The following is an 18,553-nucleotide window of genomic DNA, read 5'->3' on the forward strand; positions in this document are numbered from 1 at the left end:
TTAGGGCACTCCCTTTATTTAGTAATTAGAGTGTAAATAGGATTATATTTACCCTGGGAGTTATCTATGAGAGACACTGAGATCCAGAAGTCTCCTGGGAAAATCGGGGGGGGGGGTCGGCAAGTATGCAGCTGAGCCGCATCAGAGTGGTCAAAGAGCCGCATGCAGCTCCGGAGCCGCGGGTTGCCGACCCCTGACCTAGACTGATTTTGTTCTTGTGAAAGTCTTGTTTTTAATCAACTTTCCAGTCCTGCTGCAGTGGTGAGTCCGAGGGTGGCATTTCTTATATTCAGTCATATCTTCTCTCTCAAAAATGAGGTGATAATATGTTTATATAGAGCTGGGTCTGCCAACTTTGATCACTATAAGAGCTATTTTGACAAAAAGAAAGTAGAAGTAAGCAATTTGTGTTTTATTTGACCTGGCAAAATTTCAACATGTACTTTATATACAAAACAGAAATCCACCCAGTGTGTTATGCTATTTCACGGTATTTAAGATAGGTTCCAGCCACCGCCACGACCTTGACAGGGACAAGCGATAGAAAATGGATGGATGGATAGTCATTAAATAGATTCATAATGTCAGAATTGAACAGGTCTAAAGCCGAAAAGAGTTTAGTCAAATATACTTTGACCCTTTTGTAAGCTACTCAGAATCAGATGGTGAGCTACCTGTTGGAGACTCCTCCTTTTACGTCTTGAGTTGAACTTGTGTTTATAAAATCCATCCATCCATCCATCCATTTTTTACCGCTTGTCCAATTCCAGTGTTGAGATGCTTAAGTCTTTGCTTGGAAATAGAGATGGGTACCTTTCACATTTGAACCGATATTGTACACTTTTGTTTGTGTTCATGTGGTAGTAAAAATGTATTTATTTAATCATAAACTCTCACTTTGTATTTGACATTTAATCTTGAGCCAATAATGATAACTGTGTTGTCCAGTTGTCATATCTTGTTTTCTTACCCTTCTGAGTCATATTTTCAGGATTGTAAAGTGCACCTGTAAATTAGCTGCACTCACCAAGTTTTAGGGAAAACATTTTTTCCGTTTATTAGCCGCACCAGACTGTAAGCCACAACTATGTTGCGAAAGGAGTTATTTAAACAGAGATAAATGTTTATTTAAGTACCTAATTGTTTACAAACGGTGTCTGTAACACAACATTAAAACAGCTGATCAAACAAAACAGAAGTCATCTTAATGGACCCACTAGCTGCGGAAGCTAGCTTTCCAATCACCTTAACAGACTCAATAACTCTACGCTGACGTCTTGGGGATTTTGCTGCGGAATTTCTGAAACTGAAATAATACAAAAAGAATGCTGTTGTAAGTTTAATAATACTAACACAGACACTCGTAAACGTGTTAGCATATTAGCTATTGCTAACGACGTTAGTGTCATTACATTATGATAGCTTGTACAAATATGCATGAAAACGCTCTTTCTGACATCATACATGGGACGGTTTAGTAAGTAAGAATTGTTTTAGTTGTATTGTAAATCTTACAAATGTTGTTGTATTGTAAATCTTACAAATGTTGCTTGACGTGATGAAGAATCCATAGGAGGAGAAAGGTTATGGACGGCTAGAAGACTAAACTCCACTCCGGTTGAAAAACAAAGCACTACTGGAAAAAGATTAAAACATTTTTTCAGCGTATTTACTTGCTCTTTTTTTTATTTTTTTAAATAATATCTTATGGCCTCAGCTATGGCTGGGCGATTATATAGATGTGATCATTGATCGCGATTAATTTGAATTTGATCATGGTGATCAACTGTTAGCATATTTCCTCAATCAAACATGGCGGAACTGTTTGTTAGAAGCTACAGTGCTTGGTATAATCCTGCACGGAACAATCCACCTTCATTGACCATGATCGTGTGTGTCTGTGAATGTGTGTGTGTTTGTGTATGTTTGTGTGAACGTGTGAGTGTGCGACCGTCCTGTTCCCCTGTCGCGAAAGTTAGGCTCCTCACAACGTAATTAATGTTCAATCAGCGTTGTGCCTCGTCCCCTTATACAGCTGGAAGTGCAGCCCAGAAGAGCAAAATTAAGAAATATGACTAACACTAGCATTGAAGTCGAAACAACATTTAGAAAGAGCGGCGGCTTTAGTGACAGGCCTTAGTTTGCTGCAGCGGACCAGTAATTGTGCCCTGAATGCGGACTTGCAGGCACTCACAAGAGTCTTTATTAGTCCCGACTGGGAGAATAAACACACCCACTTATTTATTCAGAAAAAGGCATTTTTATATCTAAATATTTTTTGATCAGACTTTTAGTTTATGTGTCTGCAAAGATTCAGTTGCTCTGATATAACATGTAATAAAAACTCTGCATACAGACACTTTGTGTTCAAATCATTTTTGACTTTGTGGATAAAAAAAAAAAGTGTTCCTGAAATAATCATTAAACTTGTTTTATGTGTCGGTACACATTATTTTACAGTACCTCAAAGTCAACTGCACTTTAATGTAATTTTATTCAATATATGCTAAAGTATTTCAGTTTTTAAAAACTCCACAATCTGGGTTACCGCTTGCCGTTTGCCACAAACACTGGTGAGAAGCACTGATGTATACAAGTAGTTCAATCATTTACCATTTGAAAATGTTGTTTAGTAAATGTATTGAAGTAAAAGTCTTGTAGTATTCAGTACACCACTCATACTTTATTTACTGCAGAATGCATTTTTTGATGACAAGCAAAATAACAAAATAACTTTGAGAGGGAAAAAAGTTGTCTTTACTTTAACAAAATGTACTGAAAAAGAAGCAAAATTGTGGTCCTAAAACCCAGGTATGGACCATAGCGTGGGTCACCTGCATCGTTGCACCTCTAGTAAGCTCAATTATAGATGTGAACAAAAAGACAGTTGTCAGCTGTGAGCATATTACCTTGATCAAACATGGCGGAAATGTCTGTTAAAAGATACTGCAATAGTATACAGTAGGGATGTAACGGTAATCGCTATAATCCTGCATTGGACAATCCACCTTTAATTTAAAAAAAAAATTGGGATATTAATCGAGATCAGATGATATGAAAAAATTAATTCTGGTAATTTTTTTGCCATATTTCCCAGCCCTAGCCTCAGCGAGGAAAAACATCCATAAAATAGCCGCACCGTTTTATAAGCCGCAGGGTTTAAAGTGTAAGAAAAAAGTAAGGGCTTATAGTCCGTAATTTACAGGATTCATTAACGGTCATTTTCCGTTTGTCCAAACTTTGTTGCCGTAGTCAGGAAGAAGTATTTGCATTAAGTTGAATGTGCCTGTCTTGTCTTTTGTTGAGCCCTGTAAAGTGTTAATAGTTCATACAGTCGGTCTTGTATTTATTACACCCCAGTTGTTGGATTGTAATATGCATATTAGTTTTAGTTTTGATTGGGGACGGCGTGGCTTGGATAGTAAATCGGCCATGCCAGCAATTTTAGGGTTCCTGGTTTGATCCCAGCTTCCACCAACCTAGTCAAGTTCGTTGTGTCCTTGGGCAAGTTACTTCACACTTGCTCTTGATGGGTTGTAGTTCGGGCCTTGCATGGCAGCTCCTGCCATCAGTGTGTGAAAGTGTGTGTGAATGGGTGAATGTGGAAATAGTGTCAACGCGCTTTGAGTACCTTGAAGGTAGAAAAGCGCTATACAGGTATAACCCATTTACCATTACCACATTTGAATGTGTCGGACTGTAACGACTAACGACAAGCTACATTCACAGACAGTCCCATTATCATAATTTATGAGCAAGGTAGCAACAACAACTTTTTGTAGAGGGCTTGATTAATTAATTTAAACTTATGATATTGTCAGATTTCTGTGATAGATGAGTATTGTTTAATTCACCACAAAACACACCCATGATGTCCGCATCTGTGTTAAAGCATGTCATTATACTCGAAGGACCTGTTACAGCACTCTCGGCGGCAAAAAGGAAGTTGCAACACACATTATATAAACATCGATATTATTATTTCTTTATTCTTAAATTCTCCTCTCTGAGCTGCCACCTTACCGTGGTAGAGGAGTTTGCGTGTCCCAATGATCCTAGGAGCTATGTTGTCCGGGGGCTTCCATGCCCCCTGGTAGGGTCTCCCAAGACAAACAGGTCCTAGGTGAGGGATCAGACAAAGAGCAGCTCGAAGACTTCTATGGAAATACAAGAACCGAGACTCAGATTTGCCTCGCCCGGACGCGGGTCACCGGGGCCCCCCTCTGGAGCCAGGCCCGGAGTTGGGGCACGACGGCGAGCGCCTGGTGGCCGGGCCTGTCCCCATGGGGCCCGGCCGGGCACAGCCCGAAGAGGCAACGTGGGTCCCCCCTCCAATGGGCTCACCACGCATAGCAGGGGCCATAGAGGTCGGGTGCAATGTGAGCTGGGCGGCACCCGAAGGCAGGGCACTTGGCGGTCCGATCCTCGGCTACAGAAGCTAGCTCTTGGGACGTGGAACGTCACCTCGCTGGGGGGGAAGGAGCCTGAGCTAGTGCGCGAGGTGGAGAAGTTCCGGCTAGATATAGTCGGATTCACTTCGACGCACAGCAAGGGCTCCGGAACCAGTTCTCTCGAGAGGGGATGGACTCTCTTCCACTCTGGCGTTGCCGGCAGTGAGAGGCGACGGGCTGGGGTGGCAATTCTTGTTGCCCCCCGGCTCAGAACCTGCATGTTGGAGTTCAACCCGGTGGACGAGAGGGTAGCTTCCCTCCGCCTTCGGGTGGGGGGACGGGTCCTGACTGTTGTTTGCGCTTACGCGCCAAACAGTAGCTCAGAGTACCCACCCTTTTTGGATTCACTCGAGGGAGTACTTAAGGGTGCTCCCCCGGGTGATTCCCTCGTTCTACTGGGGGACTTCAACGCTCATATTGGCAACGACAGTGAAACCTGGAGAGGCGTGATTGGTAAGAATAGCCGCCCGGATCTGAACCCGAGTGGTGTTTTGTTATTGGACTTTTGTGCGGATTGTCCATAACGAACACCATGTTCAAGCATAAGGGTGTCCATATGTGCACTTGGCACCAGGACACCCTGGGCCGCAGTTCCATGATCGACATTGTAGTTGTGTCATCGGATTTGCGGCCTCATGTTTTGGACACTCGGGTAAAGAGAGGGGCGGAGCTTTCTACCGATCACCACCTGGTGGTGAGTTGGCTGCGATGGTGGGGGAGGATGCCGGATAGACCTGGCAGGCCCAAACGCATTGTGAGGGTTTGCTGGGAACGTCTGGCAGAGTCTCCTGTCAGAGAGAGTTTCAATTCCCACCTCCGGAAGAACTTTGAACATGTCACGAGGGAGGTGCTGGACATTGAGTCCGAGTGGACCATGTTCCGCACCTCTATTGTCGAGGCGGCTGATTGGAGCTGTGGCCGCAAGGTAGATGGTGCCTGTCGTGGCGGCAATCCTAGAACCCGTTGGTGGACACCGGCGGTGAGGGATGCCGTCGAGCTGAAGAAGGAGTCCTATCAGGTTCTTTTGGCTCATAGGACTCCTGAGGCAGCGGACAGGTACCGACAGGCCAAGCGGTGTGCGGCTTCAGCAGTCGCGTAGGCAAAAACTCGGACATGGGAGGAGTTCGGGGAAGCCATGGAAAACGACTTCCGGACGGCTTCGAAGCGATTCTGGACCACCATCCGCCGCCTCAGGAAGGGGAAGCAGTGCACTATCAACACCGTGTATGGTGAGGATGGTGTTCTGCTGACCTCGACTGCGGATGTTGTGGATCGGTGGAGGGAATACTTCGAAGACCTCCTCAATCCCACCAACACGCCTTCCTATGAGGAAGCAGTGCCTGGGGAATCTGTGGTGGGCTCTCCTATTTCTGGGGCTGAAGTTGCTGAGGTAGTTAAAAATCTCCTCGGTGGCAAGGCCCCGGGGGTGGATGAGATCCGCCCGGAGTTCCTTAAGGCTCTGGATGCTGTGGGGCTGTCTTGGTTGACAAGACTCTGCAGCATCGCGTGGACATCGGGGGCAGTACCTCTGGATTGGCAGACCGGGGTGGTGGTTCCTCTCTTTAAGAAGGGGAACCGGAGGGTGTGTTCTAACTATCGTGGGATCACACTCCTCAGCCTTCCCGGTAAGGTCTATTCAGGTGTGCTGGAGAGGAGGCTACGCCGGATAGTCGAACCTCGGATTCAGGAGGAACAGTGTGGTTTTCGTCCTGGTCGTGGAACTGTGGACCAGCTCTATACTCTCGGCAGGGTCCTTGAGGGTGCATGGGTGTTTGCCCAACCAGTCTACATGTGTTTTGTGGACTTGGAGAAGGCATTCGACCGTGTCCCTCTGGAAGTCCTGTGGGGAGTGCTCAGAGAGTATGGGGTATCGGACTGTCTGATTGTGGCGGTCCGCTCCCTGTATGATCAGTGTCAGAGCTTGGTCCGCATTGCCGGCAGTAAGTCGGACACGTTTCCAGTGAGGGTTGGACTCCGCCAAGGCTGCCCTTTGTCACCGATTCTGTTCATAACTTTTATGGACAGAATTTCTAGGCGCAGTCAAGGCGTTGAGGGGATCCGGTTTGGTGGCTGCAGGATTAGGTCTCTGCTTTTTGCAGATGATGTGGTCCTGATGGCTTTATCTGGCCAGGATCTTCAGCTCTCACTGGATCGGTTCGCAGCTGAGTGTGAAGCGACTGGGATGAGAATCAGCACCTCCAAGTCCGAGTCCATGGTTCTCTCCCGGAAAAGGGTGGAGTGCCATCTCCGGGTTGGGGAGGAGATCTTGCCCCAAGTGGAGGAGTTCAAGTACCTCGGAGTCTTGTTCACGAGTGAGGGAAGAGTGGATCGTGAGATCGACAGGCGGATCGGTGCGGCGTCTTCAGTAATGCGGACGCTGTATCGGTCTGTTGTGGTGAAGAAGGAGCTGAGCCGCAAGGCAAAGCTCTCAATCTACCGGTCGATCTACGTTCCCATCCTCACCTATGGTCATGAGCTTTGGGTTATGACCGAAAGGACAAGATCACGGGTACAAGCGGCCGAAATGAGTTTCCTCCGCCGGGTGGCGGGTCTCTCCCTTAGAGATAGGGTGAGAAGCTCTGTCATCCGGGAGGAGCTCAAAGTAAAACCACTGCTCCTCCACATCGAGAGGAGCCAGATGAGGTGGTTCGGGCATCTGGTCAGTATGCCACCCGAACGCCTCTCTAGGGAGGTGTTTAGGGCACGTCTGACCGGTAAGAGGCCACGGGGAAGACCCAGGACACGTTGGGAAGACTATGTCTCCCGGTTGGCCTGGGAACGCCTCGGGATCCCCCGGGAAGAGCTGGACGAAGTGGCTGGGGAGAGGGAAGTCTGGGCTTCCCTGCTTAGGCTGCTGCCCCCGCGACCCGACCTCGGATAAGCGGAGGAAGATGGATGGATATTCTTAAATTTTAAGTGCACTTTAAAACTTCAGACTAGGTATTGTTCATCAAAGTTACTTTTGTGAACTGGTTTTTGTGTTGCAAATTATGTTGATTTAATGTTTGAGACTATTTTAACTATTTCATATAATCAAATTATCTTTGGGTTTTTCTTACCAATTTTTTTGGGTTCTTTTTAAAAACATAAAAATACAAGATTACATTCTTGAATATTAGCATGAATTCATGTTATTGAAATTGGTTTTATTGTTTAAAAAATGTGTCAAGGCCAACAGGCCATACATACCATTGTATGTGGCCCATGAGAGCTTTATAGGTTAGTATTTATGCGGACACTTTTATTTCAACTTTTTATTTTGAAAGTGTCACTTCAGCTTCCAATTCTGCTTACATACATACTACATTTACTTATTATATAATTATAGTATACAAAGAGTTTTGTTCACGTTGCTGCTGTTAAAATGGCATGGTACGCCAAGGCTTATTCTATTATCAGTAGCGTCCCCTTAAACAAATGTAAACTTAAGTAGACTGACACAATTAACAATTACCATATTTTATGGACTAAAGGGCACAATTAAAATCCTTGAATTTTCTCACAAATTGACAGAGCGCCTTATAACCCAATTATACTAATTGTCTAAGTATTATTTCTGGTTGTGCTAACTGACTGATTTTATGTGATACAAGGTGTAATGATAAGTGTGACCAGTAGATGGAAGTCACACACAAACGATGCGTGTGGACTGCAGGTTGATGCCTATTCAATAAAAAAACCAATGATAATATGACACATTTTTTTAAAAAAAATTCCATTTGCTTACACTCAATTGTACTAACTGTGTGTCTTTTTTCAAAAGGATTTACACACTTTTCCAAACACAACATTACATTTTCTTAATTCCTAGATTATTTGCAAATTGACACATTTCGGTCAAAACCTATGCTCATTCATCAAAATAAAGCAAGCATTTGTAAAAATGCAGTTTTATTGTCATCTCACTCACACAGACTTCAATTGATAAGACACTATTGGAGTGAGTTACCCAGAACAGCGATAAATACAAAACACATTTGTAAAATCCCCTATTTTACTATAGAAATCACATGTTTGGGGCATTTTACCTGACCGTTTTAGCATATGTGATGAATGATTACTGTAACTTGAAAAGATATATTGGCAAATCCATAGCAATCGTCATTGTTTACTTTGAGGTGGGCCTATACATAATGACCTAAAGAGAAAGTAAAAATATCCTGTAATCTTTTCAAGAAATGCTCAACAATGATGCTGCAAACTGAAAATATGTATTTTTACCACAGTCAGGTAAAGTAACCTATCACAGTAGTCAACAATGACATGCAGTACAAATTAAAATCTGAGACAAATAAAAAGGTTTGAAAAAAAATCTTGAGATAAATAAAAATAACAGCATAGAATATAGGCTACATGTGCAGACTTGGGCAACAGCAACTCTATGAAAGAACGTACTCAAAAACCTCAGTTACTGATTCTAATCATCACCTGCCCGTCTAGCTGGAACAGGCCATAGTATCTCATCCACATCACATGTGCAAGATGAAAAGTGTGTGTAAAGTATTGTTTAATATTTTGCAAAAACTGTGAAGCATAGTCTATGCCTACTAGGCAAATCTGCACACTGGTTTTGTTTACTGTGTGTAGACTTTTGTTAACTGTGTGAAAATGTAAAATTTAGTGTGTAAGCAATTGGAAAAATGTAATGCGCCTTTTAATCAGGTGAACCTTGTGTATGAAAATAGACCCGAATGACCCGGTCATTGACAGTGCGCCTACAATCCAGTGCGCCTTATGGTCTGAAAAATACAGTACATACATCAAGTTACCATTTGATAGTGTAAAAAATGGCTGCTAATAAACCTTTTTTTTGATTAAAAAAAAGAAAAATACTCTTCCAAATTCAGAAGCCTAAACTTTGCTGAACAGAGATGCACGATGATTTTGAACGAATAATAACTTGTAGGGCTATTATTTATTTTGGCATGTTCAACTTATGTTTTTGCGGGTTTGTTTTTGCCTGTACTAATTTGTTACACGAAAAAAATATATATAATTATAGGGGGGCTTTGGAACTTTTTATGGGGGCTAAAGCCACCCTAAAATAAACTCAATGACGTCTATGCTGGCGAGCCACCCAGGGTGTGCCTCTCCTCTCGTCCAAAGTCAACTAGGATAGGGCCAAGCTCACTTATTATGACTCCAATGAATGACTGAATGAATACGACTTACTGATGTTATAAGTCAACTGTGAGATTTGTTGAAACACTTCATACCTCTGGAAATATACTGAATTTCACTTACATTCCTTATGTGTGTCTTGCTGCTCTGCAGGATGGAGTCGTCCTGTCTGGACCTGGCCCTGGAAGGTGAACGACTCTGTAAGGCCGGCAATTATCGTGCTGGTGTGTCTTTCTTTGAGTCAGCCATCCAGGTTGGAACCGAGGACCTCCAAATCCTCAGCGCCATCTACAGCCAGCTTGGCAATGCTTACTTTCACCTGCAGGAATTTAACAAAGCCTTGGAGTACCACCGGCATGATCTCACGCTTACAAGGTAGGAAGTTAAACAGTTCAGTTTTTTAATTGTTCTTTGTTAGAATTTTCAGAACGGTTTTGTGTGGATGCAACACAAAGCGAAGTGTTGTACATTTACTGTAAAGTTTATAATTTTTGGTTTATCTGTGACTAGGGATGCAACAATTACTTGATATCACAATTATTTTACACTGTGTGCTTCAGTCCTCCTCACCCACTATAAACGGACAGTGTTGGGCGGTAGCTCGCTACAAGTAGCAACGCTACGTAGCTTGACTACAATTACCCAGTAGTGTGATTGGTTGGTTTCCAAATTATGTGTCATGATTGGCTAAGGTTAGGGCGAAACATTACGGACTGGCCAATCAGAGGCAAGATACACTGCAAAAAGTCACTGTTCAAAAACAAGGAAAAAAAATAAAAAAAGGGGTATTTTATTTGAACTAAACAAAATTATCTGCCAATAGAACAAGAACATTTGGCTTGTCAAGACTTTCCAAAACAAGTAAAATTAGCTAACCTCAATGAACCCAAAAATACCTTAAAATAAGTATATTCTCACTAATAACAACTGTACTACTGTATGAGTATGTATTTTCTATTGTTTCATTAAAAATAAAACAGCAAAGTCCAGGCACTCAGCATCAAGGGTTGGAGTTGGGGGTTAAATCACCAAAATGATTCCCGGGCGCGGCGCCGCTGCTGCCCACTGCTCCCCAAGGGGATGGGTCAAATGCAGAGGACAAATTTCACCACATCTAGTGTGTGTGTGACAATCATTGGTACTTTAATCTTAATCTTAATCTTAATTTGGCTGTCATCTGTTTTAATATGAGACAATTGTGTCAAAGTCATGATCTTTTTTTACATACTTGAAATAAGAAATTATTACTTTACAAAAGTAGTTTTATACTTGAGTGTTGATGACACAGCTTTGCAACAGTTGATATTCTAGTTCCAAGCATGTTTTACTCAATCTAGGTCATAAAATCTCAGCAACAAGCTGTAATATCTTACTGAGATCATTTAGGACCAAAACCCTTAAAACAAGTAAAACACTAACATAAAATCTGCTTAGTGAGAATAATTATCTTATCAGACAGAAAATAAGCAAATATCACCCTTATTTGAGATATTTAATCTTACTTAGATTTCAGTTTTTGCAGTGTAGGGAGGGTCATCGAAGCCAGGAAGCAAAATCACATTACATCTAAACGTCCAACACAAATTTAAGAAAACACAGTAAGGTGAGTTGAGTTCACGAAAAGTTTTACTGCATATAACTATTATTAACTGTCCCCAAACAACACACACGTCATTGTACTTTTTTGTCAAGATCTAGAAAGCTGCTGTTTGTATTTACCGGTACTGTAGGCAGAGAAAATACACAGTATAACATTGTAGGGGTGCGCCAAAGAATAGGCAAACTAAAATAAATACATACAGTGGGGTGTGGGGGCCCCCAGAAGGAGTTGTAGGGTGTTTCCAACTAAATGATAGATAGTAATGGACCCTTTTGGGGTCCATTTGGTTCCATATGTACACTAACATTTACATTAACATTGATACTGTACATGTGGGCCCATAGACATTATGTTTTGTACGTTATTTGCAGCATAACCTGCATGGAACAAAAACAAAAACTTACACCAGTGGTGTAAGTTTTCTTATAGACACCTACCGAGAGACACGCTAGTATGCAACATTAGGTTAAAAAAAGGCAGCAGGACAAAGCAGCGATCTGGTCCCACCCAAAAAATAGGGAACCTTGAGAGTAGCAAATGCCAAAGTAAAGCTGAGACATAATAGAGTTGAATTATGTTAGTGGCTTTATGAAGAATGGGGTTGAATATAAAAGTGTCACTTAAAATCAGTAGCTTAGCGTTGAGTCAGTTTAGTGTAAACAAACAGCAACATGGTCTCTATTTATTGTTAGAGATTGCTTGCTTTTTCCTGTCTGTTTAATAAACCGTATACTTTGTAGGTAAATATAGCTAGTTAGGGCTGCAACTAACGATTAATTTGATAATCGATTAATCTGTTGATTATTACTTCGATTAATAATCGGATAAAAGAGACAAACTACATTTCTATCCTATCCAGTATTTTATTGAAAAAAAACAGCATACTGGCACCATACTTATTTTGATTATTGTTTCTCAGTTGTTTGTAAATGTTGCAGTTTATAAATAAAGGTTTATGAAAAATAAAATAAAAAATTAATAAAACTGTGCATGCGCATAGCATAGATCTAACGAATCCATGACTAAATTAATCGGCAACTATTTTAATAATCGATTTAATCGATTAGTTGTTGCAGCCCTATAGCTAGTGTAGAACACTAACATAACATCATGATGTTTACAGAGCAGAGGTTACTTTTATTTAATTGAAAGAGAAAGAGACATTTTGTTTATATTTATTATTTTGTACTGTTGTGTTATTTGATTATTTCGGACAGTAAATAATAATAATAATCGTGATACTTGTGAAACCGTGATTATTACTCAGACTATAATTGTACAGTTAAAATCTCTAATCGTTGCATCCCTAGCTATGAAATGCTTTTTCTTGCTACTTTTTTTTTTTTACACAAAAGAACAGAAATAATTTATAATCACATTTATGTTACACACTTAATTCCATTGTTATTGATCACTGGGTGGGTCATTTCTTTTAGGACGATTGGGGATGAAGTTGGTGAGGCCAAAGCCAGCGGCAACCTTGGGAACACGCTAAAGCTTTTAGGAAGATACAATGAAGCGGTGGTTTGTTGCCAAAGACATTTAGACATTACAAGAGCTATGTGTGATAAGGTGGGTTCTATGACTTCTAAAAACTTATAAGCATATGTTACAACATTTACCGTACTACAAAAGCCAAATTAATTTATATTCAAACGACGGGTCAACATTCAATACCACTGTTGCCCTAGTTTGCTGCATATAAGCAGGTATTACTGTCAGTGTATTTTTAAGTATATTATTACAGCGCTGGTCACTGTGGTTTCCATCCGTGAAAATCTGTTGTGCATGTTGTAGGTTGGGCAGGCCCGAGCACTATATAATTTTGGGAACGTTTACCACGCCAAGGGCAAAAGCATCTGTTGGTCGGGGACAGAGCCGGGAGAGTTTCCAGAGGAAGCCAGGATAGCCCTGAGGAAAGCTGCACAGTACTATGAGTAAGTTGGTACCTTGTTTAATGAATAATCTAGTGTACAAGTGAAGAGTTGCATGAGAGTGACGCAGATGTAAAACTGCCCGTTTGTAATACATTGAAAGTACTTTCAAGAAGATGCCAAATACTTTGTTTTAAATTACACATGTGCTGTGTTTGTTGAATAACTTTAACGTAAACAGAAGAACTCTGTTTTTAATTGCCTAAATGCTTAACACTGCACAGAACACTCATGGAAATATTTGGAAAATATTTCTAAAATGCTTCCCACTTCCAAATGTATTCCAGAGGGTAAATAAACATCTCTTGGTTGCTATTTTAGAGCAAACCTGTGTCTTGTGAAGGAGTTGGGAGATCGTGCAGCCCAGGGTCGCACTTATGGGAACCTTGGTAACACCTATTATCTACTGGGGGACTTTGAAACTGCTGTTGTAGCGCATGAAAAGGTAAGTTAATTTTATGTATTTTTGCACTAATGGACTTTTTTTAATTTTTTAAACAGGCAAAATTCCACAATGATCATGTGATTTATTGATGCTTGTAAAGAACTTGATCGGTTTAACGATAAAAAATTATTTTTTAAATGGTCTAAATGTGAGGTGTATCGAGATATTAAAGGCCTACTGAAATGAATCTTTTTTATTCAAACGGGGACTTTCACAATATTATGTCAGACCCACTCGACATCCATTGCTTTCGGTCTCCCCTAGAGGGGGGGGGGGGGTTACCCACATATGCGGTCCTCTCCAAGGTTTCTCATAGTCATTCACATTGACGTCCCACTGGAGTGAGTTTTCCTTGCCCGCATGTGGGCTCTGTACCGAGGATGTCGTTGTGGCCTGTACAGCCCTTTGAGACACTTGTGATTTAGGGCTATATAAATAAACATTGATTGATTGATTGATTGATAATAGCCTCAAACGATGAGAGCAAGATGGCAACATGTAATATCTGATCCCTTCCATGTGAGCAATGGTGTGCGCCAAGGCAGGATTTTGTAATTAATCACCTAATGTATGCAGATGATTTTGGTCAGTTTTAGCCCATACAGTGCTGGTGTTCAACAGCTTCTGAGAATATGCACACAGTGTGGTTCTGATTTTGCTATCATATACAATGCTGTCCAATGTTGTCCTACCACGATGGTTAAGGCTGCTTTGTTTCTTTTCTTGCCTACTTGGCGAATATTAGACCTGGTTTTGAATGAAGTAGTGTTTACAATTATATGTGTTTGTTTGGCAGCGCCTTCTCGTTGCTAAAGAGTTTGGGGACAAGTCTGCTGAGAGGAGGGCACACTGTAACCTTGGTAACGCTCACATCTTCCTCAGCCAATTTGAAGTGGCAGCTGGTCATTACAAGTAAGTTAACCTTTTTTTTTTTGTCTATCATAGGGATGCGCGATATAGACAATATCCGATATCAATTATATAAATTTGGCCTAGAATAGAGCTTTTAATACTATTGTATATTTTGATAATGCATGTTGATGACACATTCTAGCTATGTCCCACAAAGATGACAGTGACAAGCAAACGAACGCATCCTCAACGCAACGTAGCATTCTAGCTTGCGGCTAATGTTCCTCCACATTGCGAAGCCACTTCTAAGTCAGCAATCATCGCCTCCATGGCGGCAAATGAACTACGTTTCTTACAAGTATTAGGAATAGCTGAACATGCTATACTACTACACACCGTAGGAGTATAAGCTAACCGCAAGCTAAAGCTCTTAAATGTAAACAAGGTGGGCGAATCAATACAAATATCAACAGTAACGATACCAAGTAGTATAGTATCAGATCGATACCACAGTGGTTAAGCGATATTTTTTTGTTATCAAAAATTATTTTTTCATTTATTCTTATTGTTTATACACTCAGGAAATAAGTCCCTGGAAACAGGAGGACTTCAAGGACAAAAACCAAAGGATTTATTCAGAGCCAATAGCAGGAAATCATTTTAATATTTAATTGGTAGTGTTACATCGCCAACCTGCGTTGATCAAATGTGATAATTTGATCATCTTGAACATTTTAAGTATCAGTATTAGCATATATATGGCTAATACTGCCCCTGTAACTACTTGGTATTGGATTGATACCCAAATTTGTAGTATTGCCCAAAACTAATTTAAAGTATCCAAACAACAGAAGAATAAGTGCTTATTACTTTTGACACAAGTGCAGATAGAACATGTTAAAACAAAAAGTAACCAGATATTATTGGTATTGGATTGATACCCAAATTTGTAGTATTGCCCAAAACTCATTTAAAGTATCCAAACAACAGAAGAATAAGTGCTTATTACTTTTGACACAAGTGCAGATAGAACATGTTAAAACAAAAAGTAACCAGATATTAAATGTAAATTAACAAGTATATATAATTAGTTTTGAGAAAATAATATAACCAGATATGATGCAATATGTTATTGCATATGTCAGCAGCTAAATTAGGAGCCTTTGTAGCCTATTTTGAAACAGTTCTATTATCATTTTTATAACAAATAATATATCGTGGTGTATATCGTTATCGCAGAAGGCTCGAATATATATCGCAATACGGATTTTAGTGTACCGTACTATTCAGGCTATAGAATTTTGGACAAATTTTATTTTGTACATATATTGACCATGGATGTCTGTCAGTCACAAGTGTACACATTGAAACATGAAATATTTACACAGACGCTTCTGTTCATTCACAAATTTAACAAAAGACTGTGCCTGTAAATTGGCATACAGTAAGTAGCGTTCGCTGTCTTTTTCCTCCTCCTGCGTGCTTAGCCCGCTGCGGTCCTCTTCTTCAGCGTCAGGGTTGAGAGGACTCAGGGTTGCATCATCCGGCGTTTTCTCCGCCTTGTTTTCTCTTTCACGGATTTCCGTTCTGTGGGGTGGGTGTTTTCTTTTTCAATGGCCAGGTCAGTTATCTTAGGCTTTGGGGATGCGTCTTGTGCTTTTCGACATGTCTTCTCCGTGTTGAGGGTGAGTCCATAACGCGCTAAGTGGCTGACTGAATGATTGTGTGAGTGCGTTTGATTTAACCTGAACAGTTGCATTGGTCCACCGTGACTCGTTCGGCAATTTCATTGGTCTGACGTGACAAGGCAAAATGTATTGGCGGCTTTTGAATCCGGAAAATCTATGAATTAGCCACAGCAATATATAAAGCGCTGTGTTTAAATCGTGGGGAAAAAGTTGCAGTTTATAGTCCGTAAATTACAGCAATCATAATAAAAAACACGCATTCTAGTTGTCTTGTCACCTTCACAGACATTAATTCTTATTGTCTGTCTGTTTGAACTAAGTGCTGATATAGCTCAGACACTGTACATAAGTCAAACACATTATTATCATTTAAAAAATATTTGTTTGTGATTTGCAACTAGTAGGGATGTGAATCTTACAACAACTCACAATTAATTTCGATTCCAATTAGTGTGGTGACAATTCGATTCGGAATCAATTTTCGATTCAACACGATTGTGGCAAGATATTATTTGTTATAAAAATCATAAAACCTTTTCAAAACAGGTTACAGGCTACAAAAGCTTCTCTTGGCTGCTGACGTGCACGCGCAGTGAGTAAGCGTGGGGGGGAAAAAACGTCTTTTAAAAAATGTATTCTTAAATTATTTTTTTGTCAATTTTGGAAAATTATGAACCAATTTAGAATCTGAGTAAATAAGAATTGCGATTCGAATCAATGTTTTTTTCAACAACCACCCTTTTGTAAATAGTTTGTGCTATAGTTACCCACCAACTTTGGTGATGAATTCAAAATCCTACTGCAGACCAAACACAACCTCAATTGGAGTCATATTTACACATTCAAGTGAAATGCATGATGTTACACTTAAATACGCCTAAAAATGGCAGGTTCATACAGTTTTGTAGCCTACAAAACAATTTATTTCCCACAGGTATGTACAAATATAATTTATCTACTAAATAATTCCTTGAAGGAGAAGCTAACAAAAGGGGAAAAAAGAATGAGATACCTTTCATTCCACTGCACCCATCTGAGACATTCTTTGACCTCCTCCGGTTTGCCCTCAGGAGGACTCTGCAGCTAGCCAGGCTTTTGAAGGACAAGGCGGTGGAGGCCCAGGCCTGTTACAGTCTGGGTAACACCTACACACTACTTCAGGACTACGAGAGAGCCATTGATTATCACCTCAAACATCTGGTCATTGCTCAAGACCTCAATGACAGGTAAACACCCAACACCATCAACAACATGAAGCACAGTGTTTTACATTCCTCCTGCTTTTCTGTAACACTTGAAACATCACTCAAGCTGCTGTTTTGATTTGTTTTATATTGACATTAATAAAGATTTTACTAAAATTACTTGTAATGAGCATCTCTTTATGTTGTTGTCCTGTCAAAAGTAAACAGTGTAGTGTAAATCCCCTCAATTCCCCCCAAAAATGGATTAACTCGCCGGAATGTAAAGACAATATAACATACATCCATAAACCTGGATGCATATGCAAAAGTGCAATATATTTATCTGTACAGTAATGTATTTATTTATATCTGCACCTTATTGCTTTTTTATCCTGCACTACCATGAGCTAATGCAACGAAAGTTCGTTCTTATCTGTACTGTAAAGTTCAAATTTGAATGACAATAAAAAGGAAGTGTAAGTCTAAGTCTAAATGTGCTTTTTACTGTTATTGACGTCTGGACACAAGGACATCATTTTATTAAATGTAATGTATAACCACTCAATATATACACTGGTAATGGTGGTCATATACAGTAAGAGTATTCTCCCCTCCCTAGTTAGAACGCTGACCAAGACATATCCCTGTCTTACATAATCTCATTTTTAAGCTTCTTTCCTCTGTTTTTTTTTCTCCAGAATTGGGGAAGGAAGGGCCTACTGGAGTCTAGGAAATGCCCACACTGCCCTAGGGAACCACGAGCAAGCTATGCACTTTGCTGAAAAACATCTGGAAATTGCCAAAGAAGTGAGTAATTACTGCTTTTTTGTGTAACAGAGGGCAGCAACATCCCCATCTACTGGTTTGTGGGGAAACAACACTCAAATGCAGCTATAAGTTATTAGCTTCCCTGTTAAGAAATATATTTTAAAACTTGTTTTTATTCATTCCACAACAAAGTATACTTCTGTAAATTGTGGACCAACACAAGTTTTTATATTCTCTATCTATGATTGCCTTGACTTTATGATCAATATCGTTGCCTGCGCTTTATTTAGACAGAAGACAAAAGTGGTGAGGCGACGGCGCGGATGAATTTGTCTGACCTCCGGCTGGTTGTAGGCCTAAAGTCCAGCATCTATTCCAACATCTTCAGCAAAACTAACAGCTCTGCACATTCAGTTAGCCATCAGAGTTACCTCAACATGTCAGGTAAATATTTTACATCCTGTCCTGCATCAAAGAGCTGCTTTCATTTTACTCATTGAAGAAACTTTC

General features: G+C 40.6%; 1 protein-coding gene across 6 annotated transcripts in view; it reads left to right on the plus strand.

Moving 5' to 3' along the window:
• The window catches only part of LOC133635237 (G-protein-signaling modulator 2-like), a 37,576-nt gene that overhangs the window by 11,875 nt on the left and 7,148 nt on the right, over positions 1–18,553 (plus strand). For all 6 annotated transcript variants that reach the window (XR_009822038.1, XM_062028192.1, XM_062028191.1 and 3 more), the window contains exons 2-9: positions 9,726–9,947; positions 12,609–12,744; positions 12,970–13,109; positions 13,428–13,551; positions 14,348–14,463; positions 17,162–17,317; positions 17,974–18,082; positions 18,334–18,487. Coding sequence is in view for 5 of the 6 variants with exons in the window: in XM_062028191.1 (XP_061884175.1) it covers positions 9,726–9,947; positions 12,609–12,744; positions 12,970–13,109; positions 13,428–13,551; positions 14,348–14,463; positions 17,162–17,317; positions 17,974–18,082; positions 18,334–18,487 (1,157 nt within the window). In the remaining variant the exon portion in view is untranslated. The remainder of the gene's footprint in view (positions 1–9,725; positions 9,948–12,608; positions 12,745–12,969; positions 13,110–13,427; positions 13,552–14,347; positions 14,464–17,161; positions 17,318–17,973; positions 18,083–18,333; positions 18,488–18,553) is intronic.

Source organism: Entelurus aequoreus, linkage group LG19 (genome assembly GCF_033978785.1).
Source record: "Entelurus aequoreus isolate RoL-2023_Sb linkage group LG19, RoL_Eaeq_v1.1, whole genome shotgun sequence".
NCBI lineage: Eukaryota > Metazoa > Chordata > Actinopteri > Syngnathiformes > Syngnathidae > Entelurus > Entelurus aequoreus.